At 50.1% G+C, this 26,900-nt stretch overlaps 1 protein-coding gene across 1 annotated transcript in view; it reads right to left on the reverse strand.

The window, feature by feature from the left end:
* Nucleotides 1-26,900, reverse strand: part of ASIC2 (acid sensing ion channel subunit 2) — a 294,113-nt gene that overhangs the window by 11,739 nt on the left and 255,474 nt on the right. Inside the window, exons 4-5 of the mRNA XM_040244462.1 lie at nucleotides 3,694-3,844; nucleotides 1,106-1,162 (exon numbers count right to left, since the gene is read on the reverse strand). Of these exons, the coding sequence (XP_040100396.1) occupies nucleotides 1,106-1,162; nucleotides 3,694-3,844 (208 nt within the window). The remainder of the gene's footprint in view (nucleotides 1-1,105; nucleotides 1,163-3,693; nucleotides 3,845-26,900) is intronic.

Genomic DNA, 26,900 nt, shown 5'->3' on the forward strand with positions numbered 1-26,900 from the left:
CTCTTGGGTCTGTGTTCCTTCTGCTTCCTTTTCGGTTAGGTTAACTTTTGTAAGTATAGGCACCACTTTGGAAGCATGGGCTCCCAGGGAGTCCTGGACCTCTGACCTCCCAGGGCCGTCTTCTCTGCTCTCAGCTTCAGATCTCATCTACAGAGGGGGCTGTTCATCACAGGCAAGTGTGGGAGGCCACTGCGTCTGAATCCCTAAGCTCCGTGGTCCTCCCTTGGGGGGCTCTATAGCCAGTGGCCGCCTCCTCTGCCGGCTGGTTGAGGACACAGAGCGAGTCTTTGCATTCACCGGAAGTCCCTCCTCTTTCCAACCAGCCCTCCTGGAGGCATCTGGACACGCGAGTCCAGAACTGCTCCACTTAGACCCAGCAAGTACAACTGCTGAACAGACTTGAGTTCGGATGATTTAAATACCCCCTGCTTGTCTTGCTTGTAAACCATTTCCCAGATCCCGGCGAGGCGGGCGTGTGGAGTGGATCACGCTCTGGGGTTGCAGCTTGTTGGTGTGATTCCGCTTACTGGAAGTTTCCCGGGGTGGGGAGTGAGGTGAACCAAGAAACACCCAGGAGCAGAGGCGGCGGTGGGGGTGCTCCTGCCTCCCCTGGGTCCCTGAGGAGTGCACACTGGGCCTCACGCCTCTGCCTGACCCCACCTCTCCTGGCTCAAGGGAGGAATGCAGAGAGGACAGCTTGGGAATAACCTCCAGGGTGTGTGCCAGGAGGTATCGCCAAGCTCCTTCGGCGCCCACCCGGTGCCCACTGCCCATCCTCTCTCCGTCTCTGCCCGCTCCTCTGCATTCCTCAGTGCTCTCTGCTGCCCCGAAACTCACTCCTTCTCTATCCCCACTTCTCTGCCTCCTTTCTCTCCTTAGTTGGGTTTCCACCCTCATCGCTAGCATCCGTCTCCTCCCCACCCTTCTCTCCTTCCTCCTCTCCGTCTCCCTCTGCTGTCCCTGCAGGGATGCCGCCCTGTCCAGCCCCTTCCCCCCTCAGCCTTCCCCATGCCCCTTTCCCCCATCTCCTTCCCACACCTGGAAGGTCTCCAAGGTCTCAATCGCAGCCCACCCCCCATCATTCCACTGGGCCCCTGGTACTGACCTAGGGCAGGTTCTGCACACTCCTTGTGCTGCTCAGGGGTACAGAAAGGGGCATCCCCTGCAAAGAAGAAAGACAGGGAGAGGTACTCAGGCAGCAACCCCTCCCCTCCTTGGGCCGGGGGAAGGGATTGCATCGGGGTATTTGGGAGGGGTAGCAGTTCACCAGTGGACAGTCAGAAGGCAGCTCTCAATCAGGACTGCCAGAGGGTAGTGGGGGACCAGAAGACTGGGCTCTGATCCTCTCTGTGAAAATAGGAACCATCTAGCTAATTTCTCCCACGTTGGACAGCCTGGTTCATATAGGTGAAAGAAAGTGTTGACAGTAGGGAGGCAGTGGTAAGTATCTACTAAGCGCTGGGCATGCATCATCCCCTTTAACCCACTTAGGTCCCTTTGGAAATAGGAACTACCGTGTCTGTTTTATTGATGAGAGAATCGAGGTTTAAGTATCCTGTTCTCCCACGCCTGCAGTGATGGAGGTGGGCTTGGAACCCAGGGCTGTGTGCTCCCGAGCCTAGGGCTCTTTCCATCACAGCATGCTGCCGTAGGTGAGGAAGGCTGCTTGGTCAGTCCCTTCTTTGCTGTGCCCTTCATTCCACATTATAACTGAGATGCCAGTAATAGTGTCATGTGGGGAATGATTAAAATCTCTCCTGCTTGCTTGGGCTCAGGTTCCATGGGGAAACCTCACTGGCTGGTGACGCAGTCTGAGCATCAGGCCGGTAGCATTTTTGTTGTTGAGTCTCTCAGTTGTGTCTGACTCTTTGTGATCCTATGGACTGTAGTCTGCTAGGCTTCTCTGTCCATGGAATTCTCCAGGCAAGACTACTGGAGTTGAATTGCCATTTCCTTTTCCAGGTGACCTTCCCAATTCAGGGAGTGAACCTGCATCTCCGGCATCGGCAGGCAGAATCTTTACCACTGAGCCACAGGAATGCCCAGGTAGCATTTACCAGTGCTCAATTCTCTCTGGTCTCTGCAGAAATCCAGAAACTTTGTTTATTCTTTTCCCACGTGCTAAAGTCAAAGCCAACTCATTGGAAAAGACCCTGATGCTGGGAAAGGTTGAAGGCAAAAGGAGAAGGGGACGGCAGAGGATGAGATGCCTGGATGGCATCACCGACTCAATGGGCATGAACTCGGGTGAACTCTGGGAGATGGTCAGGGACAAGAGAGGCCTGGTGTGCTGCAGTCCATGGGGTCGCAAAAGGTCAGACACAACTTAGTGACTCAACAACAGCAAACGTCAAAGTCCACCACAACATCTTCTTATTTTTTCCTTAAACACCTTTTTTTCCCCAAGAGCTGAAGAACTGAAATGGCTCCTCTTTTCTAATAAGAATTTAACTGATATGTTTCTCTTTTTGTTTTGTCTTCTATTCCATTCTATCTTTGCCTGCTTCTCAGAGGCAATTTTAAAGATTGATAATCCTAAATTTAGATTACTAGAGAAATTACTGATTACTAATGCAATCGTTCAGAATTTAGCTCTAAGGATGTCCATTTCAGCATTGGTTATGACAGAAAACAATTGGTAATGAGCTAAATGTCCGAGGTCAGGATTTAGTTAGATAAAGTATGATATAATCATGAAACAATAGCCACGAAATACAATAGTAAAGTTCCCTGCACATAGTAGGGCTTCAGTCAGCAGTACTCTCAATTCCCTCTCCCCATGTGTTAACACAGTCACCACTGACATTTGCAGTTGACAAAGCATTTTTTTTTGGCTGCACTGTGGGATCTTAGTTCCCTTAGTTCCCAGGGATCAAAGCCAGACCCTCTTGCACTGGAAGCTCAGAATCCTAACCACTGGGCCTCCAGGGAATTCCCAACAAAGCATTTTTATATCTTAGCTTAATTTTATCCTCTTAACAGCAAACGTTTGCGTTTTAAAGATGATGGAGGTAAGAGCAGAGATGTTTAGTAACTTGTGCCAGGTCACACAGCAGTCATGTGGCGGGAGCTGAGTTGGAAGCCAAGGCCACTGATTGTAGCCTCAATCGTCCTTCCTTCAGGGCTGCAGTACCAAGCTCTTCCTGCCCCGGTCAGCACCAACCCCTGCTACCTGTGACAAGCCGACTGCCTCTAGTGATGGCTTCATGCATTGTTAGTCTGACAACAGAAATGTCAGGACACATGCATTCATTTGCTGGCTGATGGACTCTTGCCCCACTTGAAAGAGTGTTAGACATTTGGATGCAAGAAGGGAAATATCTGGAGAAAAGCAATAAACATCTGGATGTCTGAATGTGTACCACACCAGGACGGGAGAATTGTAAACATCCAGATATGTGGTCACTAAGCTCTAGGAGGGAAGAACAGCAAGCAGCTAGCAAACATATTGAACACTGGGAGAAATGCTCTCCAAACTTCTGTCCACTCTGGAGACCAGGATGTTGCCTTGGTTGCCAGACTGGATGTTCCCATCTGCCCCCAAAATGTCTGCACATCAAATAACCGTCTTCCCAGAACAGCATCCCTTGGCATCCTTGTGGAGTGGGTGAAGAGTGTCCCATCGGGTGAGAAATGCAAAGAAGGTGGCAGGCAGTCCCGGGCGCCCTGTGGCCACCCTCCCCCGGCACTGACCTGGCATGTGGACCATGCGACAGTTACAGTTCTCCACGATGTAGCGGGTCTCACAGTCAATCCTACAGGCGGTGATGCTGTAAACAGGAAAGAAGTCGAGCCCCATCTCGGAGGACCGGCACTCACCCCACGGCGGGGGCAGGTATGTGAGCTGCAAGACAGGAAGGAGGGGGCAGCATTCAGCCCTGGAGCTTCAGCTGCAACACACCCAGTGGCTCCTTCATTCACTTATGCAATTAATAAACAATTAATTGATCAGCTACTTCGTGACAGCCTAAACTCCAGGGACCTCCCAGGCCTTCAACATCTGGCTCCAAAGCCAGTTCTCCTATCTTACCTTTTATAACTTTCCCTATAAATGCTGATCTTCTCAAAGTCTTTTATCCCAGCCGCATCTTCCCACTTCCACAATTTGTTGTCTTGCATTTCTCTGCAGCAGAGAAGTGGGGTAAAAATTGGAGGGCTCTGTGGGCCCCTCCCTCCTTTCTAGGGTTTTTCTCCCCATTTTTTTTAGCTTTTCTGGCAACCCTGAACTCTGGCTTGAGACTTTTTAACTCCATGATGACTGCTTTCTGCTTGAGCTATAATATTCCCTTAGAAGTTGACGTGTCCTCAAAGGAGTGATCCGATAAATATTGATAAATGTGTATTTTATCCAGGGTGGGTCCCTTCCTTCAAAGTCTGTATAAACATTCCAGTTCCTGCCTGTTTTTAGTGTCCCTCCCATCAAATAGTACTTCTGAAATCTTTTGCCCAGAGTTTATAATTGTTAGTTCCAGGAGGGTTAGTTAGCCTTGTATAAGTTGCTCCACCATAACTGAGAATCAAAAATCTCTTTATATATTTTATTTTAAGGCTTACAGAGATGTTCCTGTTATAATTTTATTTGGGAGGAAACTGAGTATAAGAAAGGTTAATAGGGACTTCCCTGGCACTTCAGTGGTTAACATTCCATGCTTCCACTGCAGCAGGTGTGGTTTCATTTCTGGCCGGGGAACTAAGATCCTGCATGACACACGGCATGGTCAAGTAAATAAATAAAAGAAAAAATAAAAAGAAAGGTTAAGTAGCCTGTCCAAGGTCATGCACAAAGTCACTGGCAGAGTCAGCATGTGGACCTAGGACTTTCTGACTTCAACCTTGCTTATATATATACTATTACATTGTCTCTGTGTCTCTATAGGAAATTGACACAAGAGAGAGAGAAAAATACTCCAGAGCTTTTCTCTTTCGTTTTTTCCTACAGCTCATTTCTTCTTCCTTTCCCTGGAAGGTTTGCATTACTCTCTCATCTTTCTCTGGATTCCTCTCTCATCTTTCTTTGGATTCCTCTCTCATCTTTCTTTGGAGTTCATGAGCAGACCAGGATTTTGCAGATTTCCTGTACAACGTTGGATACGTCACTGCTCTCCTCTGGACCTCAGCTTCCCCATCTGTAAATTGGGAGGGTTGAAGAGTAGGTTTGAGAGCGTATGATTAGGATGGACGGGGTCCCCACGTTGCACACTGTTGGATCCATAAGCACACAAACTGGATTTGGGAAGAATTCATAATGACTTTTGGCAAGACTGGGGGCCTAAAATGATGTAAAATCGTTTTGGGAGAGACTCATTTATTTTTCCTCTAAAACGGTTTCCCACAGTGGGTGAACCTAGAATGTAGCAGGTGAAGGTCTGTGGATGGGCCACAGTTTGTTCAGGGTCAGTCACTCCCCCCCCCCACTTTTTGAATGCAGAGGTCATGATCCAGACCTGGGGCTTCCCATGTGGCACCAGCAGTCAAGAATCCCCCTGCCAGTGCAGAAGATGCAAGAGACTCGGGTTTGATCCTTGGGTGGGGAAATCCCCTGGAGTAGGAAATGGCAACCCACTCCAGCAGTCTTTCCTGGAGAATTCCATGGAGAGAGGAGCCTGGCGGGCTACAGTCCATGGGGTTGCAGAGAGTCGGATACGACTGAGCACGCATGCACGTGGGATCCAGATACCATGGCTTCCCTGCGGGGCCTGGTTTATCATTCGTCCCATCAAGTTTTCTGAAGCCTCCCACAGCACAGCAGCTGGAAAATCGCAGTGTGTACAGCATCAGCTCTTGCTTACCAACGGGTGTCTGAAAGTGGGTTGGACTATTTATCCTGAGTAAGCAAAGCCTCAGAGGGACCCTGAAGCACTGTCTTCAAATATCTGAAGGGCTGTCTCCGGGAAGAAGAATTAGATTTGTTTCCTGGAATCCCCAGGGAAAGGCAGACACAAGAACAGGTGTACTGAGGGAAGTGGGGAGGGCGATCACATTGATTGATGCTGCAGACACAGCGGTAGGCACAGCCCCTGCCTTCCCTTCTTTAATGCTGAAGAAAGATACACTCTGTCTCAACTTGCTAACCTACTCTTATGATTCAATAATAAAATCACTCTCTTGAGCCTGAGTTCCCCATCATGAAGGGTGTGCAAGCAGAAACCATATAACTACCTGGCTGGGATGGGAAGAGAGAGATTCAAGCATTGCAGGTACAGTTGGGGATTCAAAAATCTCTTAAGCCCTTATGCCTAGCCATAGACCCTACATCTATAATTTAAAAATTTTATTTATTTAAAAATTTTTTATTTTGTATTGGCGTATAACAGATCAACAGCATTGTGACAATTTCAGGTGCACAGCAAAAGGACTCAGCCGTACATACACATTCTCCCTCAGACTCCTCTCCCATGCTCCCATAATATTGAACAGAGTTCCCTGTGCTATACTGTAAGACCTTGTTGGTTAATCATTTTAAACCTAGCAGTGTGTATATGTCCATCTCAAACTCCCTAACTATCCCTTCCCCTCTGGTAACCATAAGATCATTCTCTAAGTCTCTGTTTCTATATCTATAATTTTAATTTGAAAATTAGAGGCAGTGGAGCAAGTCAGACAGAACCTTGAATCCCACTGTTTCATGGGCTAGCTCTGTGACTTTGACTACGTGATGAAACCCCCGTTCTCCAGCCCCAGCTTTTAGCCTCCTCATTGGTCTAAATGAGATAAATGCCCAGCAGCTAGTCGGATCCCCGAGACTCAGTTCCTATCTTCTTCCTCCTAACAAATGTCTTCATGTTTTTCTGCCCTTTCATTCCTTCAACAAACAGACCAGCTCCACCTCTGCTGTCCTTACAATCTGGTTTTACAGACCAGAAAATCTCCATCCTTTTTTAGCTCAAGTTATTTTGCGTTGGGTTTATTATGATACGGACTCCTGTCAGTGCAGACATCCAAGTCAAGATGGTACTCAGACAGCTAGGAGTCTGAAGCTGGGGACGGAGATCTGGGGTGGAGATGTAAATGGGGGGAAGGTTCTGGTGGACCTTGAAGCTGTTGGGTGGATGAGGCAAGCTGCTGGTGCTTGCCTCTCATTGCTCCACTGTCTTGAGGCTTTTCTCTACAGACGTTTTCATTTTATACAGAGAAACTGGTGTTTGCACCTCCCTGTGCCGGGATAGCCTACGCTACTTCTCAGCTGCTGGCTTCCCCAGCCTCTCCCAGCCTGCAGATTCCAAGGTGTGCCAGCAGGTGGCGCTGCAGTCAGCCTAGCTGCCCATAGTCAGAGATGCCAGGAGGGAGTCGGCCAGTGGCTCAGTCGTGTCCGACTTTTTGCAAATCCATGGGCTGCAGCGACGAGGCTCCTCTGTTCAAGGGATTCTCCAGGTGAGAATACTGCAGTGGACTGCCATTTCCTTCTCCAGGGGATCTTCCCACCCCAGGGATTGAACCTGGGTCTCCTGCATTGTAGGACGATTCTTTATTGTTTTCTGAGCCACCAGTTGACTCATTGGAAAAGACCCTGCTGGTGGGAAGGATTGGGGGCAGGAGGAGAAGGGGACGGCAGAGGATGAGATGGCTGGATGGCATCATCTACTCGATGGATGTGAGTCTGAGTGAACTGCGGGAGTTGGTGATGGACAGGGAGGCCTGGCTGCTGCGATTCATGGGGTCGCAAAGAGTCGGACCGAACTGAGCAACTGAACTGAACTGAACTGAGCCACCAGTTGCTAAGCTCCTTTGGCCTTTTCCTTGTGTCTGCAACCCACACTCTAAGGCCTTGGCTACGATGCTCCTTTAGGGAGGACGCTGGGACAATGATGAGACTGTATATTAATGTGTTCCTCCTGCACTCCAGTGTTCTTGCCTGGAGAATCCCAGGGACAGGGGAGCCTGGTGGGCTGCCGTCTATGGGGTCGCAAAGAGTTGGACACGACTGAAGTGACTTAGCAGCAGCAGCAGCAGCAGCAGCAGCTCCTGGAAAGGGTAGGAAAGACCAGAGGAGAGAGATAGGAGGAGGGAGACAAGGAGAGATGCCCACTGAGCTTAGCTGGTACCCACCCGACTCTTTTGTTGTGTCAGCCACTTGGCCTTTTGATTTAGGCGCCGGACACCATGATCACCTGGACCCAATCCTTTTAGACTCTGGAGTTCTCATTGCCGGCTCCTTCCCAGGGCCGGGTCGGGGTCTTTGTTCGGATCTGCCTGGCTTCTACTTCTTCCTCGCTAACCCACCTGGCTGGGATCCTGGTTCCCTGTCTGCTGGAAGGACCCTCTGTGCTCAGACCCAGCTGGGTTGGAATCCTGACTCTGCCATTTGCGTAGTGGGGGACTTGCCCTTTCTGCGTGAGAAACACCCTGAGATATTAACTACTTCAGAGGGACATTGTGGGTTTTGAACACAAGGTATGTGTAAGCCAGCTGTCACCCTTGGCTGACGTCTTCTGGTCTCTGTTCTGGGTCATATGCATGGGATGCAAAACTCAGCCCCTCATTCATTTTCATGAAAGCCCATTCACCCAGGGCGTTAGATTATATGGAAGATGTCAGAGTTGGAGGAGGGTCTACATCAGAGCAAAGCCCCTTCTCCTTGCCTAAGCCCAACCCCTCTCCATGTTCCTCCTTCTCTCCTTCCTGCTTTCTCTCTCCTCATCTGCTTTGCCATCCTTTCCAGAAGCAGAACCCACATATTCTTAAGTAGCTGCATCATCCTTTGACATCTTGGTGCACGGTAACATCCTCTCTTATGGAGTCTCAAGGAAAGGCACTTTCCTCCCTGGGTGGAATTCTAAAGCCAAATGTTAAGATTATTTTCTGCCTTGTTCTGTAGTAAGAGGAAACATCTCCAAGAGTGTCTGGTGAATAACAGATGCTGAATAAACTGAAGATGTTGTTGGCATCTTATCTCCTTACTGGGGCTCTGTCTCACCTTGTACAGTGACCTGGGAACAGAGACCCCTGCCGTGCTTTGATCGGAAATGCAGAAATACACCCTGATGACTCGTGATGCACATTTATTTTCTGTTACTTTTGAAGTCTCTCTGGGATCTCTATCAACGTTTGATTAACTGGGAAGCTAGCATGCTGTGGTTTTGACCGTTTTTTGGTGATTGTGCAAGAAATGAAATGTAACAGGTAGCGTCGTGAGAGGAGCATTGCTGGGGCTTCTAGGAAGAAGTGAAGCCCTGTTATTGGGTGCCATCCATGTGTTAGGCTCTGTCCTGGCCCTTTGAGTTTTCTCATTTTATCTTCTCATCGAGCAGTAAGGTTGATATTGTTATCCCCATTAAACAGATGAAGAAATTGAGGCTCAGTCGGGTTATGCCCCATTTCCCTGGGTCACAGATTACATTGATTCCAGGTGTTTCAGACTGCAAAACTCCTAACTTTCAAAACCCATAAAACTTTCCCTCCCTTCAAATCAAATATGACATGAACACCAATATAATAAACAAGCAAAGAAGAGCTGCTGTGGGTGCAGGTAGGAGATGGGGAGCCCGGAGTCTCATACTCAGCCTCCTGGTCCTTGCAGTGACCCCCAAGCATCTCACAGGAATGCCAAGGCTTACAGTGCAGAGTTTGCACACCCAGTGAGGTTCCAGTCACTTACATGGTTCCTTAGGCAGGAATGGTAACCTGCGAACCTCACTTTCCTGCTGCATAAAGCAGGGCATAGGGACCAGAGAGCTGCTGAAACGCCTCCAGAATCTTCCAGGTTTTGAGCCTCTGTGTCTCACTTGATACAAACCAGAAGAAAGGGTGGGCAGAGGGTGGGCTGCTCTCGGATGATCAATTGGGTCTGAGTATTTGGCTCAGAAGGTGTTTTCTTCCCTTTTGGTGTTGGTGAAACTGATCAAGAAGAAGCCAGAGGAATCCTGGCTCAGAGCCAGTGGGAAGCCGTCACTCTGGGAATAACCACCTTGAGAGTGAAGGGAAAAATCCCCTTTGTGAGTTCTTTTGCAGAGAACACAGTCGGCAAGAGTGTTCAGCTCACTCCTGTGGATGAGGAAGTGCTTGGCCAGAGGGGGGCTGTCCTTGAGGTGCAGGGAAGAGGCATCAGGATACAGTTTGGGCTGCTAACAAAGGCTCAGAGAGGCTTTTGTTGACCACCAAAGCCCAGTGGTCCAGCGCAGTTGAACAAGCTCTTCATTAACTCCTACAATGTGCCAGGTACCGGGCTGGGCGCTGGGGCTAGAGGGATGAGTAGAATGGGGTACCTACTCTCCAGGGGCTCCTGTTTGCCACAGACCCCTCCTGCCACCACCTAAAGGCATGTTCCCAGATCTCTGAGACCTGTTCCCTTCCTCCTCCCCAAGCCCACACAGCTTGGGCCAAGTGGGAAGAGCATGGCCACCATCATGGACCGACTCTGTGCCCTTGGTGAAGTCACCTAACTACTCTGGGCCTCAGCTTCCTTCTCTGCAAAACAGAGCTAATGTTCTGTGAGGAGCAGGGCTTCCCTGAGGGTAAAATGAGACAATAGGTGGGAAGAGCCTCGCTTGCAATATTTCCTGAGTTTGTTGAGTCTTAGCTTTGGGAAGTGCTTATGAAAGTCCTTCATTCAAGGTGTCAGTAGGTGGCTGGCCCCATGTGCCTGTCCCAATAGGCATCTCCCCTCTCCAGCCACAGTCTTAGCTCTTCCGGATTCACTGGATCTCAGGCCTCTAATACAGGGCCTGGCACATAGTGGGTGCTTGGTACTTCCTGGGTGAATGAGTGAGTGAATGAATGAATTGCACCATCCTGCTTTCTCCCAGCCACAGTACAGAGGATGAGTGCAGGTGGCTGCCCTCTCCCAATCCAGCAGGAGCAGAGGATCCTTCATGTTGGTCCCCGTGAGCCCTACTTTGAGCTGGGCTCAGCATCGAATCACATCTGAGCCCTGGGCTGATGGCAGGTTTTCCTGTGTGACCTTGAGCCGGTCACTCAACCTCTCCGGGCTTCTCTGTTCCCTCTGTTATGGGGCGATGCGTGTGTGCTCAGTTGTGTCCAACTCTTAGCGGCCCCTTGAACTGTAGCCCGAGAGTCTCCTCTGTCCACGGAATTTTTCAGCAAGAATGCTGGAGTGGGTTGCTGTTTCCTGCTCCAAGGGATCTTCCTGACCCGGGGATGAACCTGCATCTCTGGGCGTCTCCTGCGTTGGCAGGCGGATTCTTTACCACTAGTGTCACCTGGGAAGCCCCATTCCATCTGTGATGGCTGGGGCCTTAAGTCTTTGGTGGTCTGAGGCTCATGAGGTTCCCCTTTGGTCCTACCCATGCCCTCCCACCTTCCGCTACAACAGCAAACTTCCCCTGGCCCAGCCAGATGGAGGGGGAAATCAGAGCCTGCTTGCTTTCTGAGCTGTGATTTTTTGTTTGATGTTTTTATTTCATCCTGCTGAGTGATTTAAGTGTGTTCACAAATGATTATATCGTGCTCCTTTTAAACAATACTAAAATCAAATCAAATACGAAAATCAAATCCACCCATCAGTCAGTAACAGGCAGCTCTGATGTCTCAGGGGAAACAGGTCCTTGTAGGCAGCAGTGAGGCATCCCTGCCTCCTGTCCCTGCGGCTCTAGTGACAGCTCAATCCCCAAGGTCAAAGCAGGAGAGATGGCACCAGGGAGAAGTCAAAGTCACCACAGAGAGACTGAGCAGTAACAACCCCTCCCAGCTGGAGACCCCATGTAGGTGCTTAGAAGAGCAGTGTCTCAATCCTCACAATGACCCTTTGTGAGCAAGAACTAGTAGCCCTGAAGACCCACAGTAGACTAATTGATGATATAGACATTGCTGATATTTACTGAACCCTTACTAACTAACTTGGACTGACTCTTCAAATCCTTACAACAACCTTGTTGGGTTGGTACTTTTATGACCTCCATTGTACCAGTATATCTGGGGAGACTGGAGTGGAAAAGAGGCCTACGGTCATGAATAGCAAGAGACAGAGCTGGAGGTAGAACACAACCATTTACACGCTCATCACTACCTATCTTGCCTTGCCTTATACTGCAGTGGGTGGGGTCCACAGGAAGCAGAGCCAGTTACTGGGGGCAGTGTGTGTGCGTGTGTGTAGATGGATGGGTGGAGACTGTGGCAGAGATTTGGGGGATGGAACATGGGTTCTTCAGATTCCAGTGTTAAGGGAAAAACTGACTGAAACTGTGCACCCTGACCAGGCACCATAGTAACCATTTGCATGAGTTATTTTACAACAGGAGGTCCTGGTGAGGAACTCGGAACTAACAAGCCACCACCAACTGGAAGAATTCAGGAAAGGTCAAAAGGAGATGCTGTATGTCCTACCAATCTCCCAGAATCCTCCTTGCTGGAATCCGTCTTGGCTGAGTGATGCGTGCACCACCAGCAAGGACCCTGAGTCAGAGTGACTGGCCACAGACAACCTGGAAACTAATCCCATCCCCATAAAACCCTGTGAGCCCCGCGGCAGAGCAGTCCTCCTGGGTTCCCTTACCCTGCTGCGCTCCACCCAGTAAAGTCTCTTGATTTGACAGCACGTGTGTCTCCACTGACAATTCATTTCCTAGTGTTGGACAAGAGCCCACTCTCGGGTCCCCCTTTGTGCCACACAGACATGGGAACTACCGCATAGGCTCATTGGACAGTTTATCCTTCACGACAGCTCTGCTACTTAAACATCATCCTCCCCATGTTACAGATGAGCAAACTTCAGTAACTTGCCCAACACCACGCAGCTAAGAAGTGAGAGGCGGGAGTCAAATACAGGTCTGTCCATCTGCAAGGCTCCCAAAAGGCGCTCAGGAGACAGCCTGACTCTGGCTGTGCCTGACCCCACTGTCCTCTCTAGGGGACACAGCTTTTTCACTTGCAGCATCTGGGAATAGACAACCCCCAGGTGTAGTATGGTATAGGGTGTGATATATAAGGCAAACCACGTGACTGTACCCCTCCCCCACCCTGGTGTCTGGCAGACATCACCAATCGATCACAGATGTGAAATCAGAACCAAGAGGAAATGTACTTTGGGGAAGCTTCATCTGTAGAAGCCGTCAAACTACATGCTGTTAAATATTCACATAGATTGAATAAGACCTAGTATGTGCCTTATAAAATACAGAATGTGACTTCCCTGGGAGAATGGTAATCACAACCTGCCCTCTTGTGCAGGAAAATCCTTGAGTGGCATTCAGACCCTTTGGACCACAGGAGGATTCACCCAATAGAACAGAACGACTCCCCCGGACCTGCAGTGGGGTCACACACAGAGCTCCTTGTGCTGGCTGGGAACTAAGTCATAGTAAGCTGATGCAGCACTTCAGCAAGCAACAAAATCCATTTAAAAAGTGAATTACCCATGGTTTATGACTAATAATAAAATAATGAGGTTACATCCATTGCAAAAATGTCTGTGAGTGGGAGAGAATATGATAAGAGCAAAAAAAAAAATTGAATTGTTTACTCGAAAAAGAAAGGATTTTTTAAAAAAGACTATAGCTTGCCTCATTCTAGCATGAGTTTCACCTTGGGCTTTGCTGGCTCTAGATATGCCTCTGAAGCTCTCCAAGGATTCTTCCAGCTTTGGTGTCATGGGGCAGACAGTCTTGTGCAGCTTTATTTTCATAAAAAATATCATGTTTTCATTATTATTTTCATCCATCCACCCACCCTCCATTCATCCCTCCCTCCATCCATCTGTTAATTCATCCATCTATCCATCCATCCACCCAACCACCCTCCATTCACGCCTCCATCCATCCTATCCATTCATCAATCCACCAACTCCCCATTCACCCATCCCTCCCTCCATCCATCCATTCATCCATTTACCAACACCCATTCATCCATCCACACCTTCCACCCATCCATTCATCTACTCTCCATCCATCCATCCATCATCCATCTCTTCATCCTTCTACCCACCTACTCACTCATTCACTTTGCAAGTGTGCAATAAATTTTTCTTTATCACCTAATCTGTCCCAGGAACATAGCTAGGAGGAATTGAGGCTACACAGATGAATAAGACCTGGTTCCTATGACCTGGGGGCTTACACTCTAGACAGAACAGGCGTGCACCTAACGAAGTACGTGCTGAAATGGAGCCACAATGTACAGGAATCGAGGGGGCACTGAGAAGGGCATGGCCAGACCAACCTGGAGTAGGGGCAGAAGTCAGAAAATTCTTTATGGAGGCAGTGGTCACCTGCGAGCTGAGTCTAGAAAGACTGTTGTTCATTAGATCTGGTATGGGAAAGGTGTTCTGGGTCCAAGGACATGCCCAGGCCAACGCCCAAAGGTAAAGAAAGTCCTGGCCTGGAGGGGGAGCCTCTGGCAGGGCCACGAGAGTGCGTGTGGGCGAATGTCAGTCGGTGTGCCTTGCTCAGCGCTCTGGAACAGCCCCGGGTGACTAAAACAGTCTCCATCCTTGTTACGGTGACTCCCACGCCTGCAGCGACTCTACACCACAGGGAAGTAACAGTCCCTGCAGGATTCACGCCCTGCCTCCCCTCCGCAGGGGTGAGAGCTGCCTCGGCAGAAGAGCGTGCTTCAGTGTCAGTGCATGCCGACACACCATTATCATCGCGTCTTCATCCGGACACAATTTCTTGGGCAAGTGCTGTCGGTGCTGGCAGCGCGTTCTCAGCAAATTGCCTCGGTGTGTGATTTGTTGGTTGAAACAGGGAGAGGGGAAGTGTTGTAGGGATGCAGGCAGGGAGGTGGCCTCACCCAGAGGCGGGAGCTTGGAGGCACACAGCCTGGCTTGGCCACTCACTCTGGGCCTGCCCTGGGCCATGCACTGCCCTACTCAGAGCCTCGGGTTTTCTTTACTCCCTTCAACCCTGGGCAGATTGTTGGCATAAGTATCCTTGTCTTTTCCTGTCCTGGGCTCCTGGCACCTTCTCCCCTGGACTTCAGTGCTGCTGGGGTCCTCATGACATGGTTCTAGGGGGTCCTGACTCATCCAGCCCCTTTCTCTGACTCACACTCTCAGCTCCATAAGCTGGAAAGTGGCCCTTTGAACTCCAGATTCTGCCCTGAACTTTCTTTCCTTCCTCTTCATCTACTTTCTCTGTTTTTCTTTTTTTAAACCCGGGGAGTATTTTCATCTTTCTAAGAAGATCCCTCAGTCCAATGTCTACCTCTGAGTATCATCAACTGGAGAGGCCAGATGAGGGACTGATCACTCGCTCTGTTAGATGAGACCATCTCAGAACTGCCGTGCACAGCTGTGCGGGGCGTGCCCTGCACAACAGCAGGAGATTCGCATGAATCCAGGTGTGCATGTCACCACCAGAGGGCGCTCTGGGACCTGGAACAGCCTGTCTCCCTCTACTACAGCCCTGCCTGGGTTCCCTCCTTGGCTGGCCATCAACCACCATCATCCCATTGTTTTCCCTTGAATTACAGCAGCTTTACAAATAATGAAAACACTCCTGTTCTAACGGACAGGGCAGGGGGTTGGGGCTGGGGTCTCGAATGTGTTTGTAGGGCCACAGAACTGGCCTCCATTCACAGTCTCTATTGGAATGGGGGCCTTTTACAACCTGGCTCTTTTCAGTGGGTGTATTTGAAAGTGAAGTTGGGTCCAGGTTGAAACGTTCACCTAACAGGTTTTCTCCAAGTGAAGAGTATCTCAGTGCATTTGCTACAGTTTTGGCTTTTAGCTCCGTTCAGAATCCACTTTCCAGACAACTGGATGGGCACAGAGTTGGGGTGGGGGTGGTGTCTGAGGATGAATAAAAAAATCACAATTGCAGACCAAGAAAGTCTGGAAGCAAAATGGAATAATAAATTGTTCTGTATGGTCAAGGCCAAGGCTGTGGGTCTATTATCTCGGTGTGGCTTCCACCCAGGCTGGGAGTGTGTGTGCGTGGGTGCTGGGGTGGGGGGGGGGCTGAACACAGGGCGCCCGTCCCAGCTCTGCCCTCTGCCTCCTCCAGTCCTCACTGGGGCCATGTGCCCGTCCCCCTCTCCCCACTCTCCCCTCAGCCCTCCACTGGCCCTCGAGCAGATCCTGAACCGGTCAGGAGGACGTCCAGGGGGCCCAGCAGCATGCTACATGTCCTGGCCCTGAATATGGACAGACAGGATGCTTGTTGAGCCCCTGCACTGACCGAGTGTGCGGCTCCAGTTAGCTGGGGGTGGGGCCCTGTAATACCTCCATGCCCCACACTCCACCCGAGGCCTCTGAAAGTCCAGCACGGGGATCAGAATGAGCGGCTGCCCCCTTCATCCTCTGAGACGGCCCTGCTGCCCGCCTAGATGCCTGTGTTCGGGAGCCTGGGGGAATTTCCTCCCTGGGCTGTGACCCTGTATGGTGAAGGCTCTGCGGCAGGCAGGCAGGGAGGCTCTGTGTGCCTACAACAGGGGTCATAAAATTCTTTTATTATCCTCTTGCTGGAACTTCCCAGTGTGGGGATGGTGGACATTTACAGGCATCAAATGTATGGATGAAGGACTTCCCCGGTGACCAGTGGTTAGGACGCCTTTGCTTTCACTGCCTTGGGCTCTGGGTTCGATTCCTGGTCGGGGGACTAAGTCATGCAGCATGGACCACAATAAAAATAAGTGTGGATCCTGGCAAATGAGATCTGGCATCGAAAGTTTGTGCTCCTGGGGCTGAGTTCTCAGGTCTGATCTTTCCAGCTCAGCTCTGCACCAACTTGTTGTTGTTATTTAGCTGTTAAGTGGTATCCAGCTCTTTTGCGACCCCATGGACTGTAGTCCACCAGGCTCCTCTGTCCATGGGATTTCCCAGGCAAGAATACTGGAGTGGGTTGCCATTTCCTTCTCCAGGGGATCTTCCCTACCCAGGGACTGAACCCACGTCTCCTGCATTGCAGGCAGATTCTTTACGACTGTGCCACCTGGGAAGAACCAGCTGGACTCACATTTAATTGAATCTTAAGCACTTTTTCAAAGAGTGACGCCACACTGTGTTCCATCATTCCCCAAATAATTACTATTCATGGGGGGCTCATTATAACTATAAAATCTCATCTATCACTACCTGTCAGCCCTTCAAACTGTGACTTCCTGGCCATCGTCTCTAGAAATGCCACCACTGCCAGCATGCTGGGCCACATTTTTTACACAGAGTACTTTACAAGCTTAAAAAAACCTTTCTTTTCCACTAAATGATTTCAATTTTGTATGGCTGGGCTGGTGATCCCAGTGATAGTTACAGTCTACGGGGTACGTCCAGGAAATGCTTTGAAGGGGAACTGGGGACACATTGCCCTTTCATAGACATCATCTTAAGTGCTTAGACCATTAGGAAGGACTACAGTGGAAAGATCAATACACCACCAGCCTCGGGAGTTCAGAGTCATTTGTATCCGTTATGGGCTGGCTCCCTGAGAAGGACATTCACCCTCACCTTTCCACTGAGGGAATGTCAGTATCAGTGTCCACACAGGACACCACACGAGCTCGTGGAAAAGATATCTTGGGGATAAGATATGGAGTACTTCCTGCCATATCTGTAAACAAGGATGTCATTGTTATCAGCGATTCCAGCCCTCCACCGTGATCTGGTGAGCCCCAAGGACACTCAGGAAGAGGAAGAATGCCTGTGACCTGAGAGCCACCAGATTGCAGTCACTCCCTAGGGTGAGCCCAAGGGAGCTCAGGATGTGAAAGACACAGGATACTGGCCCCAGGTGGCTGAGATGCATATGAGAGCAATGATCGCATTTAAGCCCAGACTCCTGCATCTTCCCATACACGGAAAAACACTCAGTTCCATAACTTGATAGATCTGGCTTCCTTTAATTAACACCAATCTTTTGATGGTCAGACTACCTGCCCTTTGTGGCAAAACTTCTGTATCACCTGGCTCCTGCCCTCGCCTCCTCAGAACAGTTCTCTCAGCGTCACTTGAGATGCTGTCTCCTGGGCTTGAAGTTCTAAAAAAATTCCCATTGAATAAAACACAACTCTCAACTTTTAGATTGTGGATATTTTTTAAGTTGATAGGGGTTGCAGAGGCACCAAGTATCAGAGGATATGCAACATGGTATTGAGAAAAGAGAGTGGACTTTGGAATGGGGCTCTGGATTCTAATTCTCAGCTGTTTCTTCACCTCTAGAAGGGGGACTGGTACCTTCCTGCGAGTCTCCATGGACACTGAGGAGATGGTCTAGGCGAGAGACCGCACTGGAGCAGAGCAAGGATTCGTCGATACTCGGGGGCAGGACTGTGTTGTTAAAAGACTGGGCTCTGGACTCAGGCAGACCTGGTTTTGGGTTCAAGCTCTGTCACTTAATGGTTCAGTTTACCCAACTGTAAATTGAGAGTAACAATGCCTCTCATTGTTGTAAGAATGTCTATATTTCATTAATTGCAAGACACATATTTCCCCGCATCCTAACCCCTCTGTAAGACCTTACCATCCCATCCGTGGTAGTGTTTCTCTTTCTTACTGGCACATAACATAATATTGGCCCCTACAGCTGTCTCTGTCTTAGATTTGATGAAGTATTCTCAATGGGCTCATGCCTGGTACCTAGCACACAGTGGGTGCTCAACCAACGGCAGCTGTTGCTATGACTTCCTATGTGATCCTGGGTAAGTTTCAAAATATCTTTGAGCCTCAGTTTCCTCATCGGCACAATGGGAATAATTATCTACTTCTCAGGGCTTGAGGGTGCATGAAAAGAGGGAGCATGGAGACTGAGGAGCCCTGGTGTGTGAAGGAGCTCTAGATGTATCCTCCCATGGGACTGTACCCAGGGAACACCTCCCCTTTTTGGAGTTTCAGCACAGGTGGAGTGGAGAAGGGCCAGATGCCTGAGCTCTGCAGCCCAGCAGGACAACATCCCCTGCTCACTGCTGCCCCCAGTGGTACCAAGGCTCAGGGCAGGCCCACTTGAAACAGATGGGAAGGTGAGGGAAGACAATGGGGGCAGGCAACTCTGCTGGGCATGAAGACCTTAACCTCAAACCTGAAGCCCCACTGGGGATGGCAACTAAGATGTCAATAACCCATGGGAAGAGCTCAGTGGAAGTCCTCCTTCTACCGAGTGTGGCTACTGGGAAAACTGCCCAGACCACAGATCTCGTAGAGCCACCCCGAGTCCCCACGGGCCTTCCGGCAGAATGCAACTCTGTGCTGGAGACAAGCGGTAAGAGAGGGCAGCTTTTGGTTGGCCACAGGGATTGGCAGCATTCCCTTCTGCTGTGTTCCTGAAGGACCACGGTCTGCACTGGGGTCAATCAGAGCGAGTGTCGAATCCTGACTCCAGATGGCCATGGATGCTTGAAGCCCCTCTACAGGTCTCCGTGTCTGTATCTGTAGAGTTCACGTGTGTGTGCATGCGTGTCAGCTCCACTGTGTCCAGCTCTTTGCAACCCCGTGGACTGTAGCCTGCTAGGCTCCTCTGTCCATGGAATTCTCTGGAGTGGATCGCCATTTCCTCCTTCAGGGAATCTTCCCTACCCAGGGATCAAACTTCCATCTCCTGTGGCTCTTGTATTGGCAGGAGAATTCTTTACCACTGAGCTCCCTGGGAAACCCGCTGTGTGTTTGAAAGTGAAAGTGTTAGTTGCTCAGTGGTGTCTGACTCTTTGCAACCCCATGGACTATAAGCCACCAGCCTCCTCTGTCCATGGGATTCTCCAGGCAAGAATACTGGAGTGGGTTGCCATTCTCTTCTCCAGGGGCTCTTCCCCAGCCAGGGAGTGCTCGTGAATAGAGTCATAGAGTTGGTACCCCAAAATGTTGTGCTGCCCACCCCACTCCCCTCCTCCCCAATTCAGAGGCTTTGGAAATCACACCTGGAGAAACCATAAGCAATACTGACTTAACTACAAAATGCTCTGATGTCTTCCCTGCTGCTTTGACAAAGTGGTCTTTGAAGTGAACCTTCCCTTGCAAGTCTGGAACATCACAGATGAACAGATGCAAACTGTCAGACCATGAGGAAGCCCTGGGTTGCTCGCCTTTCAAAGAGGAACAATCTCCCGTTCAAGCTCCTTGAGGTTGTTCCACGGCTTCAGCCCTCCTGCGTGGTGGTGGGCATGCTGGTGTATGGCATCATGGTAGAGAGTGGGAGGCTGGGGGCAGGGAGGAAGTGGGACAGACACCTTTTGGCCCAGGCACTTTGCATAGATATAGTATGAGGTGGGTACCATTGTTATCCCTCATATACAGATGAGGAATCTCAGACAGAGTTGTGTGGAGGTTTGCCCAAGATCTCACTGCTGGGAAGTGACAGAGTCAGGATTCAGACTTGGACAGTCCGATGCTGAAACCCAGCACCTCTCTCCTGTGGTCCCCGCTCCAAGGAAGCCCTCCCTGTCTAATGCCAGGTGATGGCCACTGCTCTTTCAGAGAGGCCACCCATTCAGAGACCCAGGGAGGCTCTCCAGAAGGCATCCTCTTTCTATCAATGTGAGACAGCCACGTTATCACCATTGTACTGATGGGGAGATGGAGGCTCACAGCAGCAAAATGATTTGCCTGTGATCATCCAGCAATTCAGAGAAAGGGTTTGGACAAGAACCCAAGTCTTTTGACTCCTGGTCCTGTCCCATGCCAACTGAGCCAGTTGCCTGCCGCTCCCTCACCCCATCTAGACCTCTTTTTGGGTTACCACCCAGCCACCTGTGAGGGCAGGGTGATCTTGTATACCTAGTCAACCACTGCACTGTCCACAGCCCTGTGGTTTCAAGTTCTGTCTTTCCCTGGGAGCTTATTTATTTGGTCTTAGCAGCAGCATGGGGGATCCCGTTCCCTGACCAGGGATTGAAACTGGGGCCCCTGCATCAGGAGCGTGGAGTCTTAGCCACTGGACCCACCAGAGAAGTTCTTTTTTTGTGAACTTTGCAAAAACACAAATAAATGCACTCAGCTCTGGGGTCCTCCAGGGAAGCCCACAGACAGTCACCTTACTTGGGGGTGGTGTCAGGAGCAGAAAGAATTATGTTTGGAGTCAGACATCCTAAGCCTGAAACCCAGCTTCATTGAGTGTACAATGGCAACCCTGGGCAAACCATTGAGTTTCTTTGAGTATCAGTTACCTCCTGTCTCTGTCCTGGAGAGCTTTTGTGAGATAATGTAGGAACCGCATCCAGTGCGTTGTTATAGGACACAGAGCAGGTGCTCAACATAGCCGAGATCTTGGCCTTTGTCACTGGAAAAAGAGTCCAGAAAATTGTGTTTGCCTTAAGAGCATCCTGTCTATAAAATTCACCCAGCCTTGATCCAGGAGAGGGGTTATTTTAATGATTCAAGGATCTTTGATTTTCACAAAGGGCTTAGCCAGGGTCCTTTAAGTGGCAGCTACATGTGCATGCTGCCATGCCTGTTTATGATTCATTAGCCATTTGACAGGGACTTTCGTGGCGAGAGAGAAAGAGCTCAGCCCGTGTTATGGACAGCCAGCGCTGGGAACCATTACCCGCTAGAAATCAAACTGAACCGGTGAAAAAAAAAAAAAAAAGATCTGAAGGAGTAACCCAAGGAAAAGATTTCGTTTATAAATATCCATCTCACCCTTTTTCCCAGGAACCCATCCTTCGGTTGTTTAAAAGCAAGATAGAAACACAGAATCAGGCACCACCACCCCCTTCCAAATGTTTCTCCCTAAACTTTAAAAGCCCAGTGACAGGTGATTGCAACAAGCCTTCACAATGTAAGAGGCCACAGCTGTAATTGTTCATTCTTCCGGCTGTAATTTATCTTGCTATCCCTTTGGGTAGCTAAACAGCTCTGATCATGGGCTGCCCAATCGGCTTATAAGTCTTCTTGATGAATCACTCTCCCTCTCCCGGTCCTTTCTCTGGGCTGCGGTAATTCTTGACAACTGCCTTAGAGCCTCTGTCTCCGGTGGGTGCGGAGGGGAAGAGCCATCTATTAGGAGGCACACGTGGAGAACAGAAAGCTTTGGGCATTGGGCAGCTGGTAGGTGGAGAGCTGAGCCCTCGTCTCAAGACAGAGAGGTCAGGGCACAGAATGCAGTGGATGTTCAGTGACCACCAGGATCTGAGGCACCTTGTCTGTTTGGGGTCTTTGGATCAGGAATGGCTGGGCAAACTTCATCCACTGAGCTCCAGTGAGTGTCTGGAGCGTCTTAAGAAAGTGCCATGTGCTAGAATTGTGGAGCCACTGCAAGGGTAAACTGGACCTTGTGTGTTTCAGTATTGGAATGCTCATCTTCCTCCTGGGCTGGTGGGCTTTCTCATCCCCCTGTGCCTCTGAGTGGCATTAGTGGTAAAGAACCTGCCTGCCAATGATGGAGACATAAGAGACACCGGTTCGATCCCTGGGTGAGAAAGATGCCCTGGAGGAGGGCATGGCAACCCACTCCAGTATTCTTGCCTGGAGGATCCCATGGACAGAGGAGCCTGGCGGGCTACACAGTCCATAGGGTCAAAAAGAGTTGGGCATAACTCAAGTGACTTAGCACAAATGCACGTGTCTCTGGGTGGCGTGTAGGACTCTTTCTCCTAGGCAGAGGTGGTTAAAAGTAGATGTGCTCTCTCTTTCCACAGCTGATGTCAGAAGGAGTGATGAGTCTGAGAAACTAGAGGAGGAGGGCAGAGCCACAGATGGGAGAAAGGTGGATCCTTGAATGACTGCACGGAGCAGGGCTCCACTGCCAATTGCACTAGACTACACATGAAGGAGAAATATACTTTCACTGTGCTTAACCGTTCTCATTGAAGGGTCGATTGCTACAGCAGTGAAACTCTCTTATCTGCTTTGACTTCCCAGGTGGCCCAGTGGTAAAGAATAGGCCTGCCAATGCAGGAGACACAAGACATGTGGGTTCAGTACCTGGGTTGGGAAAATCCCCTGGAGTAGGAAATGGTGACCTGCTCTGATATTCTTGCCTGGAGAGTCCCATGGACAGAGGGGCCTGGTGGGCTACAGTTCATGGGGTTGCCAACAGTCGGGCATGACTGAGCTACCAAGCCCACACATCGACTACGGCAATACTTTAACAGAATTCAATTACTCAAACTGAAGGTTCATCATGAGTGAGAACAGTGGCTTCTACTCATCAGACTGTATTTGGTAACTCACCTCTACTAGCTGTTATGTGGACACTCAGCTCACAACTCAGAGAACATTGGATGTCTGAATTCTTAAATTTTAGACTTGATAAATTGACCCCTTCTCCTTTTCCCTTTGGGCTTACCAGGTGACAGTAGCGATAAAGAGCCTGCCTGCCAATGCAGGAGATGTAAGAGACATGGGTTTGATCCTTGGATTGGGAAGATCCTCTGGAGGAGGGCATGGCAACCCACTCCAGCATTCTTGCCTGGAGAATCCCATGGACAGGGGAGCCTGGAGGGCTATAGTTCACACAGGTTCGCACAGAGTTGGACACGGCTGAAGTGACTTAGCACGCACGCACCCTTCCCCTTTACTCCCACTGGATGGGTGAGCAAGTCTAATTCCATCTCCCCATGACCATGCAGGTGTTCCCTCCACTCTACAGTTGAGACTGTCCTCAGCTCCCTCCCGGACCATTGCAACAGTCTCCTAATTGGACACCCTGCCTCTCACGCACCCCCTCCAGTCTGACTCCCACCTGATCTTCTTAAAATTCAGCCTCAGTCACATCACCACCTTCCCCAGTAAAATCCAAGCTCCTTTTTTTCTGCAGAAGACCCTCTGTGATCTGCCTTCCTGTCTCTCCTCTCACCCTCTCCCAAACCACTGGGCTCCCATAGCCTATCCTCCTTTGCTCTTGTATTTCCCTGCTCTGATGTTTCTTCCTGCTTCTCAGCCTTCAGCCAGCTACCTGGACCTCAAGGCTCAGTTTGTGTCCCTCAGCCAAGAAGCTTCCTTCATCCATTCCTTCTTGCCTTTAGACCTTGGTGTGCAGACCTGTGGGCTCCCCAGGTGGTGCTAGTGGTAAAGAACCTGCCTGCCCATGCAGAAGACACAAGAGATGCAGGTTTGATCCTGGGTGGGGAAGGTCCCCCTGGAGGAGGGCATGGCAACCCACTCCAGTATTCTTGCCTGGAGAATCCCATGGACAGATGAGCCTGGCAGGCTACAGTCCATTGGGTCACAAAGAATCGGACACGACTGAAGCGACTTAGCACACACATGCATGCGCGCCCAGACTTGTGTTTTGTGCTGGCACTTCTGCAACACTTTCTTGTAATCATCAGCTGACCTGCCTACTCCCTAATAGCCCTCAAGCTTTTGAGGAGGGAGGTAGAGGGCCGATTTCTCTTCCCCTGGGCGGGCACAAGGCTGGAACCCAACAGAATCAACAGCTCTTGCTCCAAGGCAGCCAAATCAGTTACCAAAGCAACCTTCTTTCCCTGGGCCTCAGTTTCTATGTCAGTAAAATTAGGAGGTTGTTTGGCAAGGACTCGTCCTTAATGGTCTCTCTAGGTTTTCCCAGCCCAGCATTCTGGGATTCTACGATCCTACCGCAAACACAGCGTAGTCACGTGAGGGAAATCAATGCTCAGAGTTTTTCCTGAGCTGTGTCTGTGCGAGCCACAGTTCTGCAGGAGACCGTCCTCGGGGGTGCCTGTGGCTTTCGGCTTTGCCTGACACCAGAGAGAATTCATCATTGCAGAAAAGCTTATGGTGCAGGTTTAGCAAATGCGGTGTCTCAGGCATTCCGGAGCATCATTTATCAAGTAAACACAGCTTTGTTATTTAGACTTCAGCCACTTAGCTCATAAACTATCCCTCAGAAATAAAAAACTGGGGTAAGATGTCCCCTTGTATTGATCCCGATGAGGAATGGGCTTGATCAATGATGCCTCAGCCCAGGAATAAGGCCGTTTGCAGGCTTGCAACTTGTTCCACAGATGCTCTGACTTCAGGGAGAGCGTGGCGTAGGAGGAAGGGCCTCTCAGCACACTTCATGCTTGCGCCATGAACAGGTTCCGGGAGCTCCACCATCATGGGTCACGTGGTTTGGGGCAAGCTCCTTCTCCTCCACCCTGGGTCAGGGCTCTCCCGGCTGCATTTTCCAGGGAAGTGCCCTCCCAGGGTGGGATCAGGATGGTCCATCCCTCTCCCAACACTCCAGGAATACAGGATAGTCAGCTGCCTCCAGTGGAGTTACAATCATAGATTGTGTTTTGTTGTTCAGGTTCTAAGTTGCGTCCTACTCTTTCGTGACTCTACAAGCTATAGCCCGTCACTTCCCTCTGTTCATGGGATCTTCCCAGACAAGAGTACTGGAGTGGGTTGCCATTTCTTTCTCCAGGGGATCTTCCCAAGCTAGGGATCCAACATGTGTCTCCTGCATCGGCAGGTGGATTCTTTACCACTGAGCCACCAGGGAAGCCCATATTCACAGGTTTAACAAGCTGAAAACAGAATTCAGTGGATACTTAGGAAGCTGGCAGCCCCTCCCTGCCAAGTACCTGGCGAAGGAGTGTGCCCCTGATGCCTGCACGTGCAGGGATTCCTTGTGCACCTCCCCACTCAGTTCTGGCCGCCCTACTTACTCGGGCTCCACCACAGCTCCTCCACCATTAATCAGCTCAGTTGTCCCATGTCTCTCCCCCGCCCCAGGACCATTCATTCCCTGAGAGTCACTTCTGGTTTCCCAAGGTCCTCTAGGGCCAGCCAGTCTTCTGAGGACTTCCTGTGCCCCTGTCTGCTTGGAGTCCCTATGTTACGGCTGAGTTTGCTAATGTGCATCTCAAGTCGTGCCTCCTTCAGGAAGCCCTCCTGGCTCGTCCTTCCACTCTCCCTTTCCTTGACGCCCACAGCACGTCCCCTCTGATCACCGGGCACTCAGTGCATGCAATCCGCTGCCACCATTTATCTTTCTACGATGTGGCCTCTTTCTGTCTGTCCCAAAGGCCTCAGGGTCTTTGGGACCTCATCCTGCCTGGTGGTTCTTTTGACTCAACTTTACCTAGTTCAGGACCCTGTGAAGGCTCTCATTAAATATCTGTTGCATGACAGCATAACAGAAATCCTCAGGTTAAAGACCAAATCCTTAACCTGCCCTTCAGGCCCTGCTTGATCCAGCCCCACCTGCTGCCTACTTCCTGATCCAGGCATTATGGTCTACGATATGAATTACTCACAAGAGCAAGAGGTCCTTGCCTCTGTGCCTTTTCTTTGTTCATGATGGTTGGGATGCTTTTCTTTCCACTTTTCATCCAGATAATGCTTACTGATCCCTGAATACCAGTTTAGACATGACTCTTCCAGGCAGCATTCCCTGACCCTCTAAACTTGAGTGAGACTCCTCAGGCACTCTCTGCTCCTCCTCTCCTAGCACCTACCACAGGGCGTTACAAAGAGTGGCTCTTGTGTTGGCTGGCCTCCTCCACTAGACTGTGGGCTCCCCATGAATGGGGCTGGGTGTTAAGCATCTGTGGGTTCCCTAGGTGTGCAGATGCTTGATAAATATTTGTCACATTAATGGATGGTTACTGGATGGACTAAGAGGGGGCCCTGGGGGGTGCAGCCCCTGCAGGGCTGGAAATAACACAGGAAGTGGGGGGGTGGGATAAATTGGGAGACTGGGATTGACTTATATACGCTATTAATACTATGTATAAGACAGATAACTAATAAGAACCTACTGTATAGTATAAGGAACTCTACTCAGTGTTCTGATGGTGACTTAAATGGGAAGGAAATCCAAAAAAAGAGGGGATATATATCATATGCTGCTACCATTGCTGCTAAGTCACTTCAGTCGTGTCTGACTCTGTGCGACCCTGTGGACGGCAGCCTACCAGGCTCCTCCGTTCCTGGGATTTTCCAGGCAAGAACACTGGAGTGGGTTGCCATTGCCTTCTCCTGTGTATATATATATATATATATATATATATATTTCGGTCATCTGATGTGAACGGCCAACTCTTTGGAAAAAAATCTCTGATGCCGGGAAATATTGACGGTAGAAGGAGAAGAGGGTATCAGAGGATGAGATGGCTGGATGGCGTCACTGATGTAATGGACATGAACTTGGGTGAACTTCAGGAGATGGTGA

Source organism: Oryx dammah, unplaced genomic scaffold, assembly GCF_014754425.2.
Source record: "Oryx dammah isolate SB20612 unplaced genomic scaffold, SCBI_Odam_1.1 HiC_scaffold_8, whole genome shotgun sequence".
In the NCBI taxonomy this organism is placed as follows: Eukaryota; Metazoa; Chordata; class Mammalia; order Artiodactyla; family Bovidae; genus Oryx; species Oryx dammah.